Below are 19,840 nucleotides of genomic sequence, written 5' to 3' on the forward strand. Positions count from 1 at the left end.
CTGTAAATTTCCATGGGAAATGACGGCAAATAGTAGGGTACAATAAAATCTTCCTTTGGGTACCAAATTTGACTACATGACAGGAAAATTTTTGAACCTCAAAGTCCAAATAATATTGCACTTTCAGGGGAACTTCAGTCCTTCTTTTATTCTTGAACTAAATCTGTCATTCAGATAACAAAACAAGTAAGTAAAGAGGTATAGGTAGAACAACTAAGAAATATTACTGGAATAACAGTATCTGAGGTAATTAGTATTGCATGTTAAAAATTTCTGTGGATGTGATGGTAGTGTCTTGTACAGAGGTACAGGTCTGATGTCTCCTTTCACTTGCCACTTTTTAAGTATTCCTTGCTTCATATTAAGGTTAAATTTTAAGCTGAATTTGCATTTAAATGTCTGACCAGAGAACTTGCTGGAAAGTTTATTTGCAAGGCTTTATGATACTGGTTTATTTTCCAAGTTCTGCCCCACTTTCCCTTCGTGGAGGAGGCTGTCTGTATATGCTCTGCTCCTAGATTTCACTTGCTCAAACATACTCTAAGTAGATTTTGTGTCCCCTCTAACTCTAGTCTGCGTTCCACTTCTTTTCCATCTTTTGATCTATTTTCATGTCTTGTATCTCCTTAATGCCAACACTGGGTAACTTTGCTTACATGTTTCCTTTCTACCTCTCTTTTTTAAACTTCAGTTGGCCACAGACAAATGTCTGCCTTGTAGGTGCACTAGTTTTAGGAGAACATATAGCTGTGGTTGAAATGCCTGTTCACCAGACCTTGCCATGGAAGGGAAACCTGTGGCTGTTACGAGGTTCAGGGCTGTCTCCTTCCTTGTTTTTTATCCTTGAACAATAGTTCCTGTAAAGGAAGTGTGAAGTGGGAACAAATAAGCTTCTGCAAACCAGAAATGGCCTGCATTTGGGCACACTTCATTTCCTGAGAAGGCTGTTTTTTTTAGGCTTTTATCCAGAAATGAATGAAGAGGATTAGAAGATGGACTGTATTCTTAAAACAGTGTATGCTATGTAAAGATTCTTAAATCTCAGTGTCATTTTTTTTCACATATTTCTGGTCTAAGAACGACCTGTGTGTGTGTTGGGTGGGGGGGAACACTTCTAACAGAAGGCTATTTTCCACGTGCGTTCAAAGCAATGAAGATATGAAAATATTTTTATTGCTGTCAAGACTTGTGCTCACTGAGGATCTATTACTTTTCTGAAAAATACTTGCATTGTTTTCTCATCTTCCAGAGATTTCAGTCACTCTGCCCAATTGTTGCCTTATTATTGGTGCTAACTTTGCATGCCCCTTCTGGTGAGAAGGGACTGATGTTATGATTTCAATGAAAATCAAGGGAAATAGATATAAGCAAGACAATTTTCTTTTACCTGTAGAAACAAGTATTGATGGCAAACAAGATAGGAATAGTCAACCATGTTGTCTTAGTGTCAGATTCAAAACTGAATTTATGAATGCAACAAAGACCACACTAGTGGCAAAATGGGCAGCCCTACCAATCCTATCGCATGTTTCCATCACCTTGATTGCATGGTTATTCTTTCAGGGTGGACAGAGGAGAGAATTTGGGTTACTTTTAAGCTAGATTTGACTTCCTGTACACTGTATGGATGCTAATATTAGCAAATGGTTGCAGCATGCAGAGAAGGTGAGTGAACACTTCAGCGCAAGAACAGAGCAGTCTAACCTCATAGCAAAGATGCACCATTAGTTCCTAAATTGAATTTTCAGAACCGTAGGTTAGGAAAATGAAGTGATGCTTCTGGATTGGGAAAGTGACATACTGCTCTAGGGGACTGTAAAGTCAAGAATGCAAGCAAGAGAGGTAAAACAGTTTTCTGCCTACGTTGTTGAAGTTAAGATAAAATATGTTGCAATTTTTGTTGCATTTTTAAGTTGGTTTGCAATATTCTGCAGTGAGATTTTGTATGCTATACATTTTACAGTAGCTCTCAGGGAGCTAGTTAGTTGCCTTGTTTTAATTTTACTGTTGGTAAATAAAATTCTGCTGACTCTTCTCAGCTGAGCTTTAGGGCTGTGGCTTAAAATGTACCTTTCCTCAGAAATGTGAATTTCAAATGACTGGTCGTTTTTGTTTTTCTTTTCTCTCCCTTTAGGTAACAGTGGGGGCAGTCGCTATGTTGCTGGTGGTGGTGCAGTTGGAGGTATAGGGAATGGACCACCATGGCAATTTGGTGCAGGAATAAGTGGTGTTTCATATTGTAACCAAGGTTGTGCTAATTCCTGGCTAGCAGACAAATTCTGTGATCAGGCTTGCAACGTTCTCTCCTGTGGATTTGATGCTGGTGACTGTGGGCAAGGTATGTAAAATGCATGGTTGATAAATGTTCTGTTGAATTTTTCTTGCATTGTCATACCTTTTTTGGTTCATCATTATTCTCCAGTAGTTCTAAGAGCCCTGCAGTGTCATGAAAAATTGCTGCTAGTAGCTGAAGGAAAAAGACAGGCACTTCCTTTATTCACTGATCCAAACCTAAGTCATTTTTTTGTGTGCTGCTTTAGTTAATAAAATCTGTATTTGCCAAGCACGGGTGGAGTGCTTGATGTTTTATGGAGCAGCAAGCATCAAATTCGTTACCCAAGAGGCTTACACTTTAAATGCAGAAATTACATTTCAGCTATGCAAACAGATGTTCTCCAAAGGAGAACAGCTGATTTTATGATGTTAGTAGTGGTTAATAAATTAAAGGACCTCTGTGATGCTGAGGGTGTAAGTTCAAGTCTGGCTCTGTACTCTTGCCAAAGGCTACTTGTAGTCAGCTGTGGGTTCTGCTGAGGAGTGTGAGTTACCTAAATGTGTTTTCCTTGTGTGCTGCTGGCTACAGAGGCTTTCATCCTTTAATTGTGCTAGCCCAGTGGAGCGAGCAACTGGGTTGAAGATGGGCATTTGAACCTCACTGCATTTAAAAAGGAGAGTCATCTTTTATTGTGTGCTAATATTAGAAGATTCCCAGCGCAGTCTAACATACCTATTTTTCTGAAGAAGGGAAGATACAGAATTGCAAGAATTGTAGTGAAGAAAGCATGGAAACTGTAGAGCAAGAGGTATAGAGGCAGAGCAGGTAGAACGAGGAAAACATGGAGAAATTGGAGGTTGAGATGTCAGAATTTTATTTTGATATGAAAGGCTAGCAGGAGTGAATGGAAAGATTGAGAGTTCTGTTTGGTATAGATAAAGGAAAAGAAATGGGATAATTTGGCCTGCTTGAAAAAGTAGAGACTTCCCTACTTCTCGGGTCAAAAAAATGCATTGCTGGCAGTGAGGCTTCATTCTCACAAGAGCTGACAGATCTGTCTTCTGCTGTGGGAGCGAGAAGTTTTAGAAATTCCAAATCAAGATTCAATCTAGTAGTGAAATCTAACTCCTGTAATGTGATTCTACTAAAATGTGGCAAAAATGTAGTATGAGCTTGTTAGTTACGACACATAATTTTAAGTGAGGTGTGATAATAAGCAACTTAAGCTCTGTAGGTAGGAGTGATAAATTACAGCGTGTTTTTTTTTTTTTTTAGAATTACCATTGGAATGTACGTCAGATTTATAATTCTGAGTATATTCTAATAATGGGTTATTTAAGATAGGTGAGTAAGAGATTGGAAGCTACAGTAAGTGTTCTTTCACAACGTAGTCTCACTGCTAAAATTGTGAATCTTGCTGGATATATTACTATTTAAAAATACAGAAAAAATCTCACACTGAAAATTCACATTTTTTTTTCCCAGATCACTTTGAAGAGATGTACAAGGTGACACTTCAGCTTAATCAGACCTACTATGTTATTCCAAAAGGTGAATGTCTGCCCTATTTCAGCTTCAGCGAAATAGCCAAGAAAGGAATTGAGGGTTCATATAGCGATAATCCAATTATTCGGCATGCTTCAGTTGCGAACAAATGGAAGACTATCCACCTCATAATGCACAGTGGCATGAATACAACTGTGATCTATTTTAATCTTACATTTCTAAATAAAAATGATGAAGAGTTTAAAATGCAGGTGGCTATTGAAGTCGATACTAGAGAGGAGCCAAAACTGAACACAAGTTCTACGCAAAAATCCAACTCTGATTTTAAAACTCCAACTTCAATACCAGAAGCTGAAATGATATTTGAAGATATTCCTGAAGAAAAACGCTTTCCAAGAGTCAGGAGACGTCGAAATGAAACAGGAGGGAGTTTCCATGAAGAGATCATAATACCATCGGTAAATATGTCTCTCCTTCCTGAAAACGTTCAGATAGCACTGCAGAACCTGGATTTAAAACTAGCAAATGGTGATATCACTCAGAAGGGATTTAACCTATCCAAGGCTGCTCTCCTGAGACCTTATCAGTTCTTAACTACAGTAAAGAAGATTGTAGGTCTGGAAAAGAATGGTGTGCATTATAATTCACAAGATCAGAAAAATAAAACCAGCTGGCAGAAGCCTCATGAAGACGTAAACAATAGCAAAACAGAAACAGCAATAAAAGCAAATGGGGAAGTTCCTTCAAGACTTACCGGAACAAAAAGGACTGATGTGGCAATGAATACAAATAAACCTATTTCCAAAATGAAGCCTAAATCCACGCATCCAGCCCAGAGAAATGGGATCCAGCCCATGGGAAATGAAAATGAATCTCAAGAAAAAATATTGAATTCCATCATGTTAAGGGAAACACATCAGTCAAAAAATATTGGGAATTCTGAGGCTGGAGAAGATACAGAGGGAATGGAGGGCAGAAAAGGGCATGTACAGTTGGATACAAATGGAAGGGAGGGGTTAGTGGGAAGAAAATTACAGTCTTATGCTGGAAGTTACCAAGGCTTTTTGCCATGGGAGAAAAAGAAGTATTTCCAGGACCTTCTTGATGTGAGTATCTTAACGTCACTGCTTAGTGGAATAATTGCATCTTTCTGCATATTGTGGAATACTCTTAATATTATTTGTAAATTTAGAATGTGTCTTGCCTTTGATGTAAATGCTGAGATTTTTTGAAAGCTCTTTCTGAGTTTTTACATAAAATCTAATCTGTTTGATTTGGGCCTCTCTTAGCTAGGTGATGAAAGCTGAATAGACATTTCTATTCCTGTTCTGCAGAGTGTTTTTTTTAAGTCAGATTCGCTTCTTATTCAGTGTATGTTGATGCAGTGATGATATTCACATATACAGTATTGCAAAAGAGATTAGATTTTGTTTTGGATGCATTTATACAAATGTGGATACACTATATATAAATTGTAAAAATATTCATATGTATAGTGGTAAGTATTCAAGCTCTAAAAGTTAAATTGAAAGGCTGCCAACAACACTGAATATCCAGACCATGTCAAGAAAACATGTAGGAAGCTTCTAGCCAAAGCATTTTGGAGGATTTTTTGAAAACTTCTATAAAAGAAGATAAAGACTATGCTTCAGTTGGTACAACTGTTTTGCACTACTCCTAATAGCAAAGGTGCTATTACCTCTTTCTGTTTATCTAAGATTTCAGTTATCAAATGTGGATGAGTAATCAGGAAAAAATAAATAAAAACAAGCAATATTACGAATATCTGATAGCAAACAGTTAATGTTGAGTGCGTGAGGTGTCACAAGAAAAATATTAAGGAAGTTTTTTTTGTAGACCACTATTCTTCAGAGCATATAATTTTTAAGGATGAAGTTACCTTCCTTTTCTCTCCTCTTATTTTTAAAGACGCATCAAACGAACATCAAGAACAGTATTCAAAACTTCTCTTTACATTTTTACCTATTTAAAAAAAGAGCTGCTACCTGCCTGAAATGTCAGTTTTCCTATTTATTTAATATTTTTTGATAATGTAACCTTAATGTATGCTTGTCTTGCTATTTAGGAAGAAGAGTCATTACTCAAAGAAATGTCATACTTTACTGATGGTAAACATCTTGGAAGGCAGCTGAAAGATACATTTGCTGATTCCCTTCGATATGTAAATAAGCTTTTAAACAGTAAATTTGGATTTACATCTCGGAAAGTCCCTGCTCATATGCCTCACATGATTGACCGCACTGTTATGCAAGAGCTACAGGATATGTGAGTATGTCTGTCTTTGAAATAATGTAAAACTGTAGGTAATTCTATCTTTCTGGTAAAGCTTTGTTATAGCTATTTCCAATGCGTTGATGGCTACTCATTGAAATTATATTTTGAAAAGGAAAATGGGGAATTTATTACAACATGATAGTTCTGCTAAAGTAAGGAGGACCTTTAAAAATTCAGGTGAGAGTTTGTTTTCAAGTAAGCAATGTTTTACTAGAAGCTGGAGTACTAAATTAACGTATGCTTTTATGTAGGTTTCCTGAGGAGTTTGACAAGACGTCATTTCACAAAGTGCGGCACTCAGAAGATATGCAGTTTGCTTTTTCATATTTCTACTATCTTATGAGTGCAGTCCAGCCACTGAACATCTCTCAGATCTTCGATGAGGTTGATACAGACCAGTCAGGCATTTTGTCTGACCGAGAGATTCGAACGTTGGCCACAAGAATCCACGACCTGCCATTAAGTTTGCAGGTACTTTCCTCAGCAATAACTTCTAGAGTAACTTTGGTCCTAAAGTCCACATCTGTTACATTAAAATGAATCAAATCTTTATTTATCTTTGCTTCAACATCTATAACACTTGTCAATTCTAGCTGGAGAATTTAACATTGTGTTCTACTTCTTTATTGTTCTTATATGGACTCAACAATTACGCTGAGTTCTAACAGCATCAGAAAAATGTATCACTGGTATCTGATCTCAAGAAAGTACTTGGTGTGAATTTGTTAGAAATGATATTCACTGGTAAAAGACACTGTTGTGCTTACTCTTGTTCTTGCACATCGTAAAAGACTGTTGTTGACTGAAGAACTTGTACCCTAAAGAAAGTAATAAGAAAAAGGTCAGCAAAGAAGTGATACCCATAAATACTATGACCATACACAAAGATTCACGTTCCTGGTTTTCTAGGAACCTGATAAGCAGAGGACATGGTTTTGGTAGGACTCGTGCTCTTATAAACAGTTAGTAGAGAGGGAATTGTACCTCAGGGCTCAAACCAATAAAATAATATTCTTGAAATGACACACAAAATCACTGGCATAGCTGGAACACAGCTTTGCTTTCAGGTGTTCCTGGCCTGTACCTTAATCAGAAAATCTTCCTGTCCTTTCAGTTCGTTTTTTTGTTTTTGTTTGATCTGGGATTTAAAACGTCACTTCTGGTCCGGGAATTCTGTACTCTACTTACATCATCAGTAAAGATGTGTTTTCAATTTTCAAATGAAAATGACAAGTCACGCTTTATGTGGTCTCACTTCAGCCAAGCATTTGCTTCACTTTAAGCATATGGAGATTCCCACTGACTTTAAGTTACTGAACTGAGGTCTGCTACATGAATGTCTTCTTTTTTTTACAGTAATATAGAAACTTCTTATGCATATAACATTAAATATGTGAACCCTGGATTTTTAGAACTATGTTAATGAGAAAACAATCTTTTTTTTTTCTTTCCTTCCTGATAGGATTTGACAGGTCTAGAACAAATGCTAATAAATTGCTCAAAATCTCTTCCTGCCAACATCACTCGGATCCATGTTATTCCACCAACTCAGGAAGCATATTATGATCCCAATCTGGTAAGGAACATTGGTCCTAAAAGGTGGATGATTTCTTTCCTGAACATGTATTTACTATGATTGAAATGTTGGTTTGATTTCTAGAAGGAAAGTATTCACAAAAATTTCTACTTGTGTGTACATGAAATAAGTGTATTAAATACGAAAATTCTACAAGCTACTTGCTAACTTTTAAAGCTATTAAAATTTACCACAGGGAAAAGCTGAGCTTTAGAATTTTATTATATATGGGATATAAAAAGTCATCCTTGTTAAGAAAATGCACTAGTGTGAACCCAAAAGATACTATGCCCAATACGTCTCTAACTAGAACTTCCTGATAAATCTGCTTGAATGATATTCTATGCATTAAAATAAATATCATCAATATCTTCAAAGTCAGTCGTCTTAATTCAAAGGCTTCTGAGTAATTCCTTTTAACTTTCAAAAATGGAAGGCTTAGGACTAGATGTTCATTAAGAATTTATGTCCTTAATTCCTATTTTGCTTGTTAAATTCTCACTGAAATCTGTGGGAATTTAGGTATTAATGTCAGATCTAAATATTCTAGATTCCTAAATTTCTTTCGCAAATAAAATTGAATTCCTGCATCAGTCCATGCTTTTGAAAAGATTTGTGTATGAACTTTGCTAAATTGATGACCTGATGTTTTATTGGTTAAAACCAATACTGTACCAAAGGGGGGAAAAAAATAAAAAAATTGGTCAGTACAGGTCATGAGCTGTTGGGTAGTAAAAGAGCATTGTCAATCCCCATCGTGCAAACCAGAGTGCAGAGATTTACAGTGTTAGTGTAGTTAAATGTATATGGATTGTTGACTATTGATATATGCTACGCTTATTGTTTTTTATTACACTGGACACCTATCCTGCCCCTAAGTCTACATTTCAGCAAAACTCTATGTAAAACCATTCTGACAGTCTGATTTGAAAAAATTGAAGTGTGGATTTTGAAATTTTGTATAATCTGAGGACATTACATCCAGTACAACCGTACTTCATTTTACCTCTTTATGACTCTCAATTCAGTTTGCAAAATTCTCTGAAGTGAAAACTTTAAAGAGTATTAATAAAGGATGGTTGCCGTGAATTTGTTTTAGGACAGGGTTAAAAATAAGTCTCTGGGAACAATGTCAGATTAAATCTTCTTGTTGAGTTAATAAAATATTACTCATTTAAGCGCTAATGTCTAATATACTAATTTTATCAGTTCAAACAGTCACAAAATTAGACCCCTGTGCTAAACACAAGCACAATTTTTTCTTCCTGTTGTCTGCAACAGATAAATTTATAGGACTGAATCTAGTACCATAGAAATATCCCTTGAGAACATGGATTTTTATTTCCCAGAATTGTTTCAACATAGGTAATGATATAAAGAAGGCTAATGTGTATCATCTGTTCTGTGGAGTATGCCTGGCCAGTGTTAGTGGTGATTTCCACCAGAAGAATGTTAAAACAGCTGTCAAATGAGCTACAATTTATGAATATTGTACTGAGGATGAAATCTAGAAGTTGCAATACTTTTGCAAAAAAAAGTGTGTTTTTCATATATTTTTCAATATTGGTATATATAAGTATTGTTTACTCCAAAAGATAATGAAGAAACAATATGCTTTATTCTCCTGGAATGAAAAGCAATATGCAGGTCTTCATAGCTGTGGTATAAATTTTCTACAGTGTATTCCTTTATAACAGATTCTATTCTTCATTAAATTATAATCTAAACAATGTTTTTTTTCCAGCCTCCAGTAACTAAAAACCTAGTAACTAATTGCAAACCTGTGACTGACAGAATTCGTAAGGCATACAAGGACAAAAACAAATATAGGTATGTTACAGTCCTGTGAAAAGCAACTTTCATAGAGCAATAGGAAAAGGTGTGAATACATAGATGACCAAAGATGGTACGTTAAAATAAAGTGGGCTAAGGTTTAACAGTGGAACTGGAGAAGCATACTGTTAACTATTCGTGTCTCTTTCATTGTGTAAGATTGTGGTTTTTTTTTTTTTCCGTAGCTTTAGTAGACTAAAGATTTCCATGCTAAACCTTGGGCCAGATCCCAACTCTGTAGTACAACAGTAAGAAGCTGGACTATCTTTAGACAGCTATAACAAACTATAATAATAACTATATTAATCAACTATATACATTTAGTGAGGGCAGTTAGAGCAGCATAGAAGAGTGAAAAAGTTTCCCATACTTAGAAATTGTAAGTTGTAAATCTGCTTCGTCCTCCTTTCCTCTACAGAAGTGGTTTAGATTTTTTTTTGTTGTTTTTTTTTAAAAAAGAAAGCCTTTTCTCTCTAACTGCCTTGTACTTCTCTTGCAAGGTAGAGAAGTGACAGGTTGGGACAGGGGCAAAACAAAATGATTCCCATCCCCTTTTGGAAAGAGCAGGACAAACCATGACTTGACTTAGGTTTGTTTGAATAATTGTATTTGAGCAGATCTTCCTGAGATGTAGGTTCAGGCAGATCTGTGCTCTCTGAAAACTGCAAACCGATGACATGATGTTGAGGCTGTTTGCTGGCATGGAGCTGATAGCTGTCTCCTGTCCATTGCCTTACCAGCAGTGTTGGATGGGCAGAGTGGTAGGGCTCCTCTGAAGCATGTGGTTTTGCCCCAGGAGTAATTACAAAGTCAAGTAGTTCTGTAGGGTGAAGGAAGGCTACAGGTGCTGCTTAGGGCAGCTTTGGGGCACTGTTACACACTCATTCACAGTACCTCAAGCTGTGCTGTATGCTTTCTAAATAATTCCCTTCCCAGGAGAGTTTACAATGAAACTGAAAAGCTGATACAACAAATGAGATTGAAAAATGTTGAGGTGGGTGTAAGGATTTGCTGTGCTTAATGATATAAATCAGCTTAAGGTACATGTGGTTCTTAAGCTTTAATATTAAATAATTGCATTATTAACTTGGTGAGCTTTATAACTAGAATTCTTTCTCACATGAGACTTCACAAACAGGCAATATATTTTCTTGTATGAACATAAAGATGTGACAGGTGCATGTACACCTCCACATGAAAAATAAGTATGGTACCTCTAGTAAGACCCCTAAATAGGGGGCAAATGCACTGGGGACATCCTTCAGAGATGCGATATTTCTGCATTTCATATACAGCTCATTGTTTTGTCTGTAAGTTGGTCAGTGAGTAGGTAGGTGGGTGAGGAAGGCTTGCATTTGTATTTAAGATTGTAGTTTTATATATGCTTTTGTAACTTTAAGGTTTTTCTGGGGCCAGTGATTGGAAAATAATGTATTTTCTCATGTCTGTAGTGTAATTTTAAATTGCAGTTGTAAATTTTTTTTTAAATAAGGAAATCAGTGTAATGTCTACCTTCAGATTCATTATTATTCCTATGACAAAAGTATTCATTTATTAAGTGTGCATTAAAATTGTTCAGCCTAGAATAGGCTACTAACAAATCTATTGGACAGTGGCTCTGTGCAAGAGCATTAGCTGAAAAATGTAAACACAAATCAAATGTCAAATTCTAATGGTTTGGACAGTCAGATTAGAAATAAGTTCTTAAAATATTAATACTTATTGAACCTGACTATAGGCTGTTTTACTAATGTATAAATACTATTTTTTTATAATAAGGTTTGAAATCATGGGAGAAGAGGAAATTGCCTTCAAAATGATTCGCACAAATGTGTCTCATGTAGTTGGTCAGCTGGATGACATACGAAAAAATCCCAGGTATCCTATTTCTGGATTTGTATAACGTTTTGAGATTTGTTTTCATTTTCTGCTTCAACTGTTTAATATGTTTGTGTATTGTAAGTCATTTATTGCAGTGTATTTCTATACTGTGTTACAGAGCAAGATCAATTCTAATCAAAATACTTCTCATTGTTTTCTATTTAACAGAAGTGACTGTTTTCTCTTTTATGCTGGGGGTTATTTAATTGATTTCTATTATATTTTTATATGTCTAAAACCTTTGAAGTTGTATTGAAAAACTTCAACTATTTCTGAGGATTTCATTTTGTCGTTCTAGAGTTTATATAGTTTATATCGCAGGCAATTTTATTTTAAAGGAGAGAAAATTTTGATCTGCTTTATGCAGCAATTTAAAAATAAAACTTAAGCATGGACTTTTTTATCGCAAAATCTGTTTTGCATATCCACCCTGCTTTTGTGCTCTGTTACAATGTCACAAGAGGTATTAATTTTTTTTTTTTATATTTGATGAGAAATGATCCAAAGCTGGAGGTTAGTCCTCTCGTTTCTTTACATCGTAGTGGAGAAGCTGATACCCGATTCTGAGAGCAGACTCAGAAGTGCAGCTACTGCATTCCTGGGGCTAATGAGCTGCCAGTCCACAGGAACCAGGCAGGGATAGTCCAGAGTAAACTCTCAAAACACGTATAGCGTAGACATCTGGTTGCCATAACCAGATGCTCTGCATAGCATAGCTACTTGATAGCATAGATATAGCTGGCTATTCTTTGAAGAGGGGAGGCATATTTTGTTTTTCTCATATGTGGCAATTTGAATGCATGACTGTTCCCTGCGTGTAATTGTCTAAAGCAGGGTTACCAATTGTGCCAGATTCATTACAGTCTGAGGAAAAACGGTAATGCCCTCTGTAGGCAAATTCTAATGTTGCAGAGTTCTACTTATTTCCAGCTTCATGGAGGAAGTCTGAACTTTGCTCTGCCCTTTGAAAGGGCACACCATGCTATAGAGAATGCAGCTGACCAGAACCACTTCTTTACAAAGGTTAGCAATTACAAGGCATATGTCATCAGATATTATTTCACCCTCTAGGGAAAATGTAAAGGTCTTGTATCTCACAATATAAATAAAGCACATAACCTTGTCCATATGTGGGAAAGGGAATTTTTGTCAGCAAGCACTTGGTCAGAGCAGCCAAGGGGACATAGCAGTCTAGCATACTAGCTGCTGCTTTAGTTTCAGTAATTTTCAGTAACTTAAATACTTGTGAGTTTATTTTGTGAGAAATTACTCTCCAGGAGGCATTATTTGGAGCATGTTTATTTGGTCACAGTGATTTCCATATCAATACTATCCAGGTTCTTGTTGTCTGTGTTTTGGTTTATTACATGAGGTCAGTTTTGGGTCTGTGATATACCCATTTATATTGTGTTCTCAGTAACTTAAAACCTAGGGACAAAACTTTTGTCTTCTGTAAAGTCTTCTAATAATTTTTATGATACATTTCTCTTAAGAATATAGAATATATACTAAATCGTTAATATTTTACTATGTTTACCTTCTACAGTGAAACTCATCTTGTTATTTAAGGTACTTTACTCATGATAACTTATTTAAAACTACAAAGCCCTTACTGAAATCATAATCCCGGCCTTCTAATTTTCTGTCAGTATCTAGTGGTAGGTTTTGGGATGATGCGTATTAGTGCCCATTAGATGGCAGCATTAAATATAAATAGAAGAGAGAGACCCATAGCTTGTTACTTCATTCCTCAGAGGTTTTGATTCACTATCAGCCTTGGTGCCCTCTGAATTGAAACCAAATTAACTTAAAATAATGCAGTAATAAAGAATGTAGTTAACAGTATCAAATGTATCAATTTGGTTTTAAAAGGATACTCATCAATTTTGTTTAAAAGTTTTCTGTTTGTGTTCTTGGTTTGCTAACACCTTTGGCATATTATTAAAGGAAATATGCTAACAAAGCATTTTTCTTTTCTAGAAAGTTTGTTTGCCTAAATGACAATATTGATCACAATCATAAGGATGCACAGACGGTGAAAGCAGTGCTTAGGGATTTTTATGAATCAATGTTTCCTATACCTTCCCAATTTGAACTGCCAAGAGAATATCGGAATCGTTTCCTTCACATGCATGAGCTCCAAGAATGGTATGCTACATAGGTTCTCTTCAAGTTATTCTATTGTACTGGCATATTATTATGGAACATAGTGGTACAAGCCCTTTTTTTCCCAGTATTGTCATGAAGGAGTTACAGATGAAGATGATGTGAAAAGATTTAAATGGACTAAAATTTAATTTTTGCAGGATTGGTGTTTTCATGTTTTTCCGAGTCTTTAACATTTCTTCGATTATCCCTAACTTATTTCAAATAAAAAGGTGTGGGTTTTTTATTTTTATTATTTTTTTAATAAGAACAATCAGGACTTTGGGCTTTTTTTAATTTTTTAAATAATAATTGAAATGTGTATTGCAAAGAGGCAACATAAATTCTGGTGGTACCACTTCTCACTAAGTGACTTTAGTGAGAAATGTTGGCAGAAATAATCAGCTGGATAATTATCACAGAAGATACATTTGCCTCTTTCACATTTTTACATAATGTGGGTTTTTCTCTTGCCATTTCATAAATAATATTTTAACTTAGAAATTGGGAAAGTTGATTATAGAATACAAGCAAAAGGTTGGCAGGTGTAGTGATAAAAATGAGACAAGACAGTAATTTTGTTCCTGATCAGCAAATTATGGGAAATAACTGTTCATGACAGAAGAGAAAATATTAGAGGAACTGTAGAAGGAATCAGAAGGATTGTAGGTGACGAGAGTGGGTGCAGATTGTAGTGCTACAAGCCCTACAGTAGCAGTGGCACGGGGAGTGGGGGCAAACTGACTTCAGCAGTTAGCTGTAGAAACTTGGGCTGGTGCTGTAGACATATCGTTGGCTCTGTTTTTGAGGACAACCACTGGGATGTTGTTAGCTTCACAAGAACACTGTATTTTGACTTGTTTGTGGTCAAAGCAGATTTCTACCGGATTGGTTTAAAGCATGCTGAAATGCTGGTGGAAATCCATTTTTAGCTTCAGATGAGTTTTCCACCTTTATCTTGTATGGTATTCAATTTCGGTTTTTGCATTGGTTCCAACGTAACCAACACCCGTAATAGCTCAAGGCTAACAGTAGGTTCAAGATTACACTGAAAGCAAAGGGAGTCATGAAATACGCAGAGCTTGAGCTATATACAATAAATAAGTGTTTTGCTTTTTATAACACGAGAGAAATTACCCATATTTATTTTCTTTGTCTATTTCATGGAAAATCTTTAAAATTTATATCTGATTTATAATATATGCAATTGTCTTTTTGTTTCCATCTTTCTGCAGGAGGGCATACAGAGACAAGCTCAAATTCTGGACCCACTGCGTTCTAGTAACACTTATTGTATTTACAGTCATCTCATTTTTTGCTGAACAGGTAAAAATATTATCAAATCTATAACATTTAATACGCTGTTTTACCTTCAAGTTAATATAAAACAGATTTTTAATAGAATAGCTAGGCTTTTTCCTTCATAAAAGAAATAAGGATGATACATGACTACTGGTTAGGTTGCTTCAATTTTTAAGTTGTCATGTTGAAATTCCTGGAAAATATTCATACCTGTGGGGAGGAGAGTTGTGTTCCCTTGTCAGCTGTTTTGTGATGGTCAAAAACATCATAAATGTGCTAAATTTAGAACTTCAAATTCAGTAATTTTTTCTGAAAGTCTTGGTCTATTAACATGCGTTGTTGATAGCGCAAAGTAAGCCAATAGGAAGAAAACTTGAGTAATATCAACACTTTAGTCCTGAGTAAGGTATTGTAGGTGCCTAATACAAATCTAATTCCTAAGTAACAGCAAGGACTCCTATTGAATTCAAAATGCTTTGAATCAGACACAAAGAAAAAACTTTCATTCTGCAAGCATAAAATGGTTTTCTTGAACATGATTAATCCTGCTAAACATGGAGGGAGCCAATGGAACAAATCATATGGGTAATTCTTTGCAGGTTGGGGCCTTAAGTAACCCTTTCCGTGGTCTGATGAAGAGGGTGTAATTCTTAAAAGGTTGGCTTTTGAAATTTTTTTTTCCTCCGCCTGTAACTTTTTGCATGAATCTTTCCCTTAATTTTCAGCCTTCTGCATACATTAAAAACTCCCCCTGCATAGTAATTTTATTTTGGAAGGGGGTATTCAGCTCAGTAGGACAGCTAGGTATGTAAATACTGCCAGCTTTGCATTGACCTTTCAGAAACATAATGTAGTCTGGTTTTATATTACACACACAAATTAACTTTAAAATAATCAGAATATAGGTATACCGTATCTTTCACTTTCTGCTTGTATTCTGGTTATTGAGAAGTACAGTGCAAGCGTGCCTATGCCTAATAGATGCATTTGAATAACTTTCTTCCTGTGCAGTGGGGGAAAAAAAAAGAATGGACAGTACTGACTGAATTACCATGGACGGTACAGTTTCTGTGTTTTCTAGGATGAAAGGCTGACCAGCTGCACATGTCTAGCCCAGCAGAGAACTAAATATTGTATTTTCTTTCCTCTTCTCAGCTAATTGCACTTAAACGAAAGATTTTTCCAAGGAGAAGGATCCAAAAGGAAGATGGTCATGAACGAATAAAAGTGTAGAAGAGCTTTATTTTGGAGATCAGTCTACCTCAAGATGTGATAAGCATTCAAAATCTCTCTTTCATAAGTGTCTTTTATGGTTTGATATTTAACTAAGGTGATATGAAGAAAAAAAATCATGCATCTACAGTTACGATCTCTGCAGTACTCTATGATATACAAGCTGCTGGAGCTGTGACAGGAAGCAAAACAAACATTGCAGGAAACCTGTACATAGGCAGATTTCAACTGATCTTACTTTACAAATGTTAGTTCATGGCCATGTTATCCTTTTTTATAAAAAGGGTTACCTAAAGAAATGTAGCTGCATTTATTGCAGTGTATGTTGCCAACTAGATATAATGTTAGAAGGCAAAGTTGTTTGGGATGAGCTCAACAGGTCCTTGATCTTGCATTCCAAAACATTTTGCAAATTTCTGTCATTGCTGCTTTTTTTTTTTCAGCCCTATGGGAAAACGAAGGGAATTATGTAACTTGTCATTTACCTTTAGTCTACCCTTAATGATGTTGGCATTCTTTAAAGCACAGTGACAATTCACAACATTATTTGTAGTATTTAATTGGGATTTGGAATAAATGCAATCTAATTAAAATATACAATAACAGAACAATTAATTATTATTTTGAAGTTACTTTATATCTTATCTGATGTATTATATTCCAAAGAATACAATGTTGTTGTTTCTTGATTACAAAGAGAGGGTTCTAATCAAATGAAAATGATTAAGGTATAACATTTTACAAGCATTGTAAATATAAAAGCAAAAGTGCCTCTCTATATGAATGGTTAACAAACTGTTTTAATGTAGCAATGAATGGGAGCAATGTTTCACTTCAGAAAACAAAATTTATACTGACAAATGAAGCTTTTGTGTTTTTAAATTTCATGGGATTTGGCCCTGTATTTGTCTTGAGACATCAGACTAGTATGATTTTATGTGGGAAAAGATACCGTATGTATTCAAGCACAAATTTTCAGTGGCGTATCTTCATTGTACTAGCAGTATTCAAAGAATGCATTAGTGGTTTTTTTGTAATCAGATGTACAAAATGTATGTGCACATGTATTGTAAAATACTCGGTTTGCTTTGAAATCAACTAAAATATGGTAAAAGGTTTGTCTGTTTCTGTTTTAAAGTAGACAAATTCACTCATTTTGATAAATTAGCCATTAATGCTTATAAAGCCTTGTGTTACAAGTTCTTATTTTCTTAAATGTCCATCAGTAATAATTTTAATATTTGATGCATGAATGGATTCTCAAAGTAGAATCAATTTTTTGAGCATTGTAAAGATATAAGCACACTTGTACATTGCTAGCATGAAATATAACCTTATATATAATGCTGGAACATAGAATGTAAATACATAGTTTAATTCACAGCTGGCCAAGGGACTGGAAAACAGACGTTATGAGGGGGTTATTTAGTCTGGAGGAAGAGGAGGCAGAGGGGAGACCTCATCACTCTACAATTACCTGAAAGGAGGCTGCAGCAAGGTGGGTGTCAGTCTATTTTCTCAGGTAACAAGTGATAGGATGAGAGGAAAAATGGCCTCAAGTTGTGTCAGGGGAGGTTTAGACTGCACTTTAGGAAGAATCTCTTTATTTAGAGGGTGTTTAAGCATTGAAATGGACTGCCCAGGGAAGTGGTGGAGTCCCCATCCCTGGAGGCACTTAAGAAATGTGGGCACGGCACTAAGGGACATGGTTTAGTGATGGGACTCAGTAGGTCAGGTTGATGGTTGGACTTTGTGATTTTGAAGGTCTTTTCTAATCCAGATGATTCTGTGATTCTACTTCAGACTAGCAAAAAATGAGACCTTTCAAGAAATACAAGAAAGCTTTGATACTTTCACTTTAAAATATTATTAGTGATATTCAAATTTTATTAGGATTTTTAAAAAAATATATTTGCCATTCTAATCAAAATAATTGGGGGAAAAAAGAGTTGAAATTTTAAGGCAGTCTTCTTGATGAAGTGGTGTACAAATAAAATAGTTTGCATACGTAGGTCAGGCAAGACCTTTTCGTTTAAGCAAAATTTGAAAGTAGAGATATAGCATTTCATTTAACTAAAGCAAAAATGGCTAAAAGATGTTGGATAAACCTTCTGACAGGTATCCACTGAAAATCACAGCTAAAATTTGTGAGCATATTAGATGGAAAAAGAAAACAAGCAAGCAAAGCAAGATAATAGGTGAAGAGGGTTGCAGTGGGTTAACCCCAGCTAGCAACAAATCACACCCCCAGATTCTTGCTCTGCCTCCAGCAGGAATGCAGGAGAGAACTAGAAGAGTAAAAGGAAGAAAAACCTGTGGGTCAAGAGAAAGACATGAATATGTGAAGGGTTTGTGGGGATAAAAACACAAACTGCAGCTGAAGGGGTTTGCTCATCAACTCCAACAGGCAGCCCCAGCCACTGAGGATCAGCTGCCTTGAAAAGACTAAACCCTAAGCTGTTATTGCAGAGCACGATGTTACTGGGCATGGGATAACTCTTCGAGTCAGCTGTGTCTCCTTGCTGTGGGGGCACAGTGGGAAACAGGCCTGCGTACTCTGCAAGCACTGCTCAGCTGAAGCATCCCTGTGTTACCAGCGCTGCTTTGGTCACCAAGCCCTGACACAGCACCATCCAGGCTGCTGTGAAGAAGTTAACTCTACTCCAGCCAGGCCCAGTGTAAGTACAAGCTTGGAAAAAGTTTAAACTCAGTTATGGAAATGACAACAGGTAAGATTTCTTAAGTTGTTGGGGGTAAGGACGAGACAAAATATTTCTAGGATTTTCTTTATTTTTATTTTGTATTTAGTATGCATAAGTGAAGAGCAAAATAAATCATTTAGGAGGACAGAAAATCATGTGAGAACAGTAGAAAAATCTGAAAGCATGTAATTCATTGAATTAAGTTGGCTAGAGAACTACTGCCTGTTTGCATTCACTTACTGAAAAATCTTCGCAAGCCGTCAAACCCTGGCCTACATACACCACAACAAACTGTTTAGCAGGCATTTTGTTGCCTGAGGGGGAGCTGGAAGCCGTTTCTAACCAAAGGAAAGGTGGCCGGAGGTGGGCGACCTCCCACCACCTTCAGCGCCGCCTCAGCAGCCATGGCAGCCGCCCCGGCCGCCTGCCCCTTCCCGCCCATTTTTCCCGCCCTTTTCTGGTGAGTGGGGTGGGGGAGGGGGCGCTGAGGTGGGACAGCGCCTCAGCAGCAGCCGCCATCGGCCTGGGGAGGGAGCGTGAGGGGCTGCAAGGCGGTTGCCGGGGGGTCTGCGGCCCCGGGGATGAGGGGTCGAGGCTCAGCAGGCTGTCTCCTTGCCTGAGGGAGCGAGGGCGTGAGGTGATCCCTGCCGCCGGGGCGTCCCCACCTTGTGAGGCAGAGGGAGTCGGAAAGGGACCCGTCAGTGGCATGGGGATGGCGATGGGGAAAGGTGGCAGGGCGGGAAGTAACGGCCGGGGCTGAGACGCCGCCGTGCCCCTCAGCCTTTGAGGCCACTGTGGTTTCCTCCCAGGGCACCAAGGCTGTGGTGGAAGCAGGTGGGTCGTCCTGGTAAAACACCCCACGCGTGAGACTCACTCAACTAATACTTTTTTCAGGTCTTTTTGTGCAGGGAGAAATAAGGAGGTGAGTTCCTCTGAAAAAAAATGTTAACGTTTGCATCAGCTAAAGCAAGGAGCTACACAGGATAGGTGAAGGCTGTGTGGGGTTGTAAGGCTGTTTTACGGTGTCTGTAGGAATTGGTGTATTTGTGCTTTGCACACAGATTTTTCAGTACAAAGAAACACGTCTGTATG

General features: G+C 36.9%; 1 protein-coding gene across 2 annotated transcripts in view; it reads left to right on the top strand.

Moving 5' to 3' along the window:
* GNPTAB (N-acetylglucosamine-1-phosphate transferase subunits alpha and beta) overlaps positions 1-17,231 on the top strand; it is a 51,861-nt gene extending 34,630 nt beyond the window's left edge. The window contains exons 12-22 of one of the 2 annotated variants that reach the window (XM_035561403.2): positions 2,135-2,338; positions 3,761-4,887; positions 5,868-6,067; positions 6,328-6,547; positions 7,539-7,652; positions 9,397-9,482; positions 11,265-11,363; positions 13,347-13,514; positions 14,747-14,837; positions 15,413-15,470; positions 15,969-16,118. In XM_035561403.2, coding sequence (XP_035417296.1) covers positions 2,135-2,338; positions 3,761-4,887; positions 5,868-6,067; positions 6,328-6,547; positions 7,539-7,652; positions 9,397-9,482; positions 11,265-11,363; positions 13,347-13,514; positions 14,747-14,837; positions 15,413-15,460 — 2,357 coding nt within the window. In that variant the 3' untranslated portion in view covers positions 15,461-15,470; positions 15,969-16,118. Of the gene's footprint in view, positions 1-2,134; positions 2,339-3,760; positions 4,888-5,867; positions 6,068-6,327; positions 6,548-7,538; positions 7,653-9,396; positions 9,483-11,264; positions 11,364-13,346; positions 13,515-14,746; positions 14,838-15,412; positions 15,471-15,968 lie in introns of both variants that reach the window. The other variant, XM_035561393.2, reaches the window with a different exon arrangement.
* The last annotated feature ends 2,609 nt before the right edge of the window (positions 17,232-19,840 follow it).

Source organism: Cygnus atratus, chromosome 1, assembly GCF_013377495.2.
Source record: "Cygnus atratus isolate AKBS03 ecotype Queensland, Australia chromosome 1, CAtr_DNAZoo_HiC_assembly, whole genome shotgun sequence".
NCBI lineage: Eukaryota > Metazoa > Chordata > Aves > Anseriformes > Anatidae > Cygnus > Cygnus atratus.